Source organism: Quercus lobata, chromosome 1 (assembly GCF_001633185.2).
Source record: "Quercus lobata isolate SW786 chromosome 1, ValleyOak3.0 Primary Assembly, whole genome shotgun sequence".
Taxonomy (NCBI): Eukaryota; Viridiplantae; Streptophyta; class Magnoliopsida; order Fagales; family Fagaceae; genus Quercus; species Quercus lobata.
Window position 1 is genome coordinate 13,723,297 of NC_044904.1, and position 6,000 is coordinate 13,729,296.

Consider the following 6,000-nt stretch of genomic DNA (forward strand, 5'->3'; position numbering starts at 1 on the left):
TTGTATGGGACCTTTTGCAGTGAAACATCATAGTGATTCTCTCTCTCTCTCTCTCTCTCTCTCTCTCTCTCTCTCTCTCTCTCTCTCTCTCTCTCTCTCTCTCTCTCTCTCTCTCTCTCTCTCTCTCTCTCTCTCTCTCAGAGGCAGCTTTCAGGGCCTGTGGAAAATCATCATCATGAATTAATTTTCATGGTATTCACGAGTTCTCTCTTTGGCATGAATGATTAATGGCTCACATTTACCACATTCTAACAAGTATGCTTTTTTTTTTCTTTACCATTATTTTCATTTTTATTTTTTAGAGACAACTGCACCAATCAAACGAAAAAAAGAAAAAGGGTTACAGCGGCAATTACGTTGTTCACATACAATGTACAATTTACTATTTAGAAGTCATACTAATATTACGAGACAATTTCGCAAACACTTATCGACACCTTGAAGCTTGAACTGTAACTTTTTCTGCTTGGACGCCGCCGATTAAAAAGGATATATATGATCATGAAAGTGCAGATTAAGATAAGGGTCTGATTTAGATATATATTCTCAGCTCCATCATTCAGGACGGTGCCATTTGGACAAAACCAAGACCAGGTTAGTGACACATTAGTGACGACAAAATGTTGAAAATTCATTAATTGAATCATTATAAACATCCCCTCCAGTGATCATATCATTAGAAAAGATATGTGTATACAAAAAAAAAAATTAGGGATACATCAAATTTTACAGTTTATTGATTTTTGTCGTTGTGAGAGCATTTGCTGCAAAAATTTATATTTATTTTAACATAAAAACCTAGTTTTTAATATTTTACATAATAATCTTTCAAAACACCTAATATCAAATTATCTATTTTATACAATATTTGATTCAAATATTATTTTTGTTATCAATCAAGAGAGAGAGAGAGGTTACTATAAAAACTTTGCAATTTACACATATTTAATTTGATTGATATGGGTGACTTTGGAGCTTGAATGCGTAAAATTGTGTCATTTTTTTTTTTTTTTTGCATTGTTCGATATAAATATTGTCATTGCAAGTAGTAAATGGTGGACACTTTCTATAATTTAACAAATTGTAAAATTAGTTGTGCAAATATATGTGCTCCGTTTCTATTATTGTCGGAAAGGGAAAGTGTCAAGGAGAGGGAAAGGACAAATGATCATTTCATTATATTCGCATTTTTTTGCACAAATGAAATGTTTTGGAGCTGAGCCCGAGGGGCTTTTTAACATATGGATTGCTTTGCTTTATGGCAAGTCTTGGTTACATAATTGCCAACAAGCCATATAACTATGACGTGGCATAAATCTGATGTTATATATATATATATATATATATATATATATATTGTGGGGCTCAATAGTTTGTGGCCCTGGCCCATTTACTCATTGGGGGCCTAAGGCCCGAGCCGAGAAGGGCAGTAGCCCAGGATTGGTAGTACAAGTACAAAATATCCTTGTAACACAATCGAGGACAATTCGGTCATCGGCAGGTCCGAGATCTCACAGGAAAAAAGGACAAAAACGGCATAGAAACAGCTTGGGAAAATATCTAAAATATCTATGTCACTAGAAAAGGGTACGTTGGGAAATATAACGATTAGGGAAAGCTGCCCTTACTGTTATTCAATACTCCGCACCTGACAGAGCCATATTCTCCAGCTTTTACAACCACCTCCAACCACTCTGGGTATGGGCTGATGGGACAAGTATCAATCTTGGAAAATCGAATCCCACACGTGGACGTTGGATAAGGAAGACAGGCTAGTATAAAAGGAAAAATAAGCAATCCGGAAAAGAGGCTGGGAAAAATGGCCAAAAACTAGAGCCTCCCAGTCCGCCTCCAGGGGAAAGACTCCAGGGGCGAAGACGACTTAACCATGTATGGATATCACGAAAAACCCACCGCCTGGTGACCAAGGCCTAACCTTTCAAACCCATGCTCTACAAATGATATTGTTTGGGCCTTTTTATGAGCAAACCCAACACTGTTGTGGTTCGTTACGAATCATGTCCTTACATATATATATTTATTTTTTTTTTTTTCCTGAATGAAAAAGGAAGTTTTCGGTGTGGGCTTGTTGGGGTTATCGCTTGAACCGTTCCTCTGCAAAGCCAGTTCAAGGTACTGTTGGGCCTAAGGCGACAACTTTAAATGAGGTCTATTCTTATACTTTGAATATTAATAGAATATTTATTTAACTTTTGTTTTTTTTTTTTCATTTAAAATCTATTTTTTTTAGAAAAAAATTACAAATTAAAATGAACCCATCGCATTACTCAATGACCATACAACTAAAATAAACACTATTTAATAAATGAAGTAACCAAATACTAAAAAATTATGATTGAAAAGTTTAATAAAGCTATATACTCGATATTTTTAAATAGAATTTGAGTATAAATTTATTTACTAGTGTAAGATTAATGAGTTCTTTTAACATTTATGTGTAAGAGATTAAAGAATTGACTCATCCGATGAAAATATTTTTCTTTAACTGGTTTTTCTTTGATAAAAAAATAATTACTTTTTGTTTATTGGTGAATATTTAGGGCTTAATTAGTACTTCTATTGGTACAAAACATCTCTATTTATAAAAATTTAGGGGTCTTTTTTCATTGGGGGCCTTAGGCAGTTGCCTCTTTGGCTCAACCATTGAGCTGACACTGTTCCTCTCTCTAAATGCATAACGAGGACTCTTACCATCAAGCCACACCTCCATGTGGTAACCTAATGTTGTATATTGTGCGGGTTAATTATCACTTATACATGTACCATAATTTTTTCTATTACCAATCATACTCTATCATTGAGAAAATATTCATTTTTCATTCGCATTACTCTGTACAAAAATATATATATATATATATATACAATAAATTAAGAATATATCTAATTTTACAACTTGTTAATTTTTATCATTGTGAAAACGTCTGCATCACTTTGTACAAAAAATTATTTATTTTATCATAAAAACTTGCTTTTATTTTTATTTTTATTTTACACAATAATTTTTCAAAACATCTAATATTATATTATCTATTTTATATAATATTTTATTAAAATATTACCTTTTTTCAACCAATCAGGCTCTATAACGTCGTAATTTTGATAAGAAATTTACACTTTTCTATAAAACTATACAAAATATCTAGTAATTATCTGCCACGTGCACAACCATTTGGCATGTTTTATGCCACGTCAGAAAAGCACCAATCAGTACTCAACAACCCTGTCTGAACTGAGAATAGAATAATAAATGAATAATAATAAATGTAAGAAAAACTATACTAATCGGGCATGCTTGGCCTTCCCTTTGGTCATTCTCATCCTCACTTTGCTAATCGTTTTTATTTTTCTCTTTTTTAATATTTTCATTTTCTCAAAAATCTCTCTCTCTCTCTCTCTCTTTCTCTCTTGAGCTTGGATTCCTCGTGATCTGCAGAAAATTAAAGCTCCTGGTTGCAGAGCTTTGGAATGGGAAGCTGAGAAAAGCTTCAAAAAAACACAAAAATGGCTTCGCATCAAGTCCTAAACCATTCCCATCATCAGGTACGCGATTCTTGCTCTACTCGAGTACGTCATGGATATTCCAAAGCTCAAATGTGCTTGAACAAGATTCTGGGCATAATTTCTTCTATCCCATCTCAAGAAACCCCAAAAGAAAGTCCCGATTTTGAAACAAAAGGGAGTGAGAACAACAATAATCGAGGGGTCGGTATCGATTTGAACCTGAGATTGGGTCCTCTCGTGGAGTCTGAAGAGGAAGAGTCTCTGGCTGAGAATGGAAACAACCTCAGTGCGTGTAGCGTTGTTGTGGGTAAAGTCTCTGCTGAGAGCACCGATTCGGTGGCCGAGTCTGCGCCTGCTGTACATGTTGATCACGTAGTGGCGGTGGCGGCGGAGAAGAGCTCGGAAAGTGAATGCGATCCAAAAGAGAAACTCGCGGCGGAGAAAGCTGTGGAAGTTTCAGAGATCACAACCCAGCAACGAGTCGAAGAAAGCAGCGAAATTGACGACGACGACGAGGAGGTGGTGGTGGTCAAAACTGTGGCGTTTAAGAGAGAAGAAAACGAGAACAAGAGCACTGATTGTCTGGGTTTACTGGTCGAAGCGGCAAGGCTGATTTCTGGGAATTTCGAAGAAGAAGAAGAAGAAGAAGAAGAAGACGACGAGTCACCGAGTCATCATCATCATCGAGGAAAGAAACTCAGCAGCGAGTTGGGTTTGGGGTTGGAGAAATCGAAGAGGAAAAGGAAAAGGAAAAGGAATTCAAGGAAAAACAGCAGTGGCGGTACTGTGGAGGATTGGATGGAGGACACGTCACCAGTGGTGAAGTCGAAACGTGGGAGGAACCAGGTGCTGCCTACAAGGTACAGGGATTCGGTGCTCGAACCTTGGAAACCGTTGCCACGACCTCTGAAATCGTCGACAACCACCGCGGTTTCTTCTAGGAAACCAAGGTCGAGGTGAAAATAAAAAATATTGAAAAGTACTTTTTTTAATTTAATGAGAAAGAAATGTTGGGAAGTACTTAATTTTAGTACCGCACACATGTGAGTTTTTTACGTGTTCAAAGTAGAAGAAGTACCATAATTAAATAGAACAGAACACACATGTTAGAGCAGTACTACTACTACTACTACTAGAACTAGAAGTCTAGAACTAGTTACTGAAGCTGAGATTCCTATTCCAACATCATTGCTTCTCAGTTAAAGGTTCATGCAGTTTAGGTACTTAACCTGGACATGTTTTTTTTTTTTTTTTTTGTCTTTTTTTGTCCTTTTCATTTAACTATGTATATTATTAGAGTAGTAAATAATAAATTAATATGGAGATGTAGCCTGTAGGGTACAACTATATGAGTAGAAGAAAGAGAATGAGCAATTTATATTTAATTAATATATCCTATTCCTATCAAAAAAAAAAAAAATATATATATATATATATATATCCTATGGTTGATGCTTCGACTGCCATTGTTGATGATAGCGAAACTGTTAGAGCTTGTCTGTTTTATTTAAATAATACAACATATATTTTCACAATACTTTTTCATTCATACGTATTTTTCAACTTTTAAATAACATTACTAAAAGAATGTTATCAAGTCCCGTAATTATTGGCATTTTGGTGTGTGAGTGACATGTTGTTACTTAGTTTTATAGTTAATTGTTGTTTCTTACAAAAAGGGTTTGATGTGTCCTGAAAGAAAAGAAAAACGAAAAAGTTTGATGTGATTTTTCATTTTTCTCTCCCTAACTTCATGTGACATAATTGGTTTATTGTATTACTCAATCTAATGCCACCAGTATACTATAGTATTACCATCGAAAACCCAGAAGCCAATAATTTGATCCCAACGGGGAACCGTATTTTTTGTTTGGGTTCTGTTAACGGGTTCTCTAGAGTAATTGTTGATAAATAATTTTCAAAAGTTTTGCAAAAAATATAAAAGCAATAAAAAATTAATAATTTTTTTCTTTTTCACAAAAATATTTTAAAAATATTTTCTAAAACCAATTTTCGGTGAACTTTTTGCTTTTTCTTTAGTTTTATATTTTCTAAAAGTGAGTTTTCTCTGGTTACAAAAAAGACGTGCAAATGAACGTCACAGTATCACACTTATTAGAATACTATAATTTGGCATGGGTGAAATCAGGAAAAAAGAAAAAAGAAAAGAAAAAAAAAAAAGGCGTAGCCGCATAGGTAATTGCCAACAGGACCACAGAAAGAAAAAAGATAAAATTCTTTGCCTAGTTGGCATTTTGGATGGTCAAAGCTAAAAAGGCATCTATGACTATGGCTTCGCAGACTCTGATTTCTTTAGGTAAAATCTTCATAATAATGATAAGGACGTAACTTTTTTGTGAATCCACAATTAAGACGAGAAATAGTCTTAGATAATTTAATTATAACAATTTTAATGAAAAATATATGGTTTAAATTTCTCTCTATTTTGACTATTGAATTATTAAAAAAAGAAAAAAA

At 34.3% G+C, this 6,000-nt stretch overlaps 1 protein-coding gene across 1 annotated transcript; it reads left to right on the forward strand.

Annotated features, from left to right (window-relative positions):
* The first annotated feature begins 545 nt into the window (after positions 1-545).
* LOC115980014 (FK506-binding protein 4-like) lies at positions 546-4,859 on the forward strand. The gene is made up of 2 exons (XM_031102228.1): positions 546-594; positions 3,455-4,859. Exon 2 carries the CDS (start codon positions 3,523-3,525, stop codon positions 4,480-4,482), a length of 960 nt encoding a protein of 319 aa, XP_030958088.1. The 5' UTR covers positions 546-594; positions 3,455-3,522; the 3' UTR covers positions 4,483-4,859.
* The last annotated feature ends 1,141 nt before the right edge of the window (positions 4,860-6,000 follow it).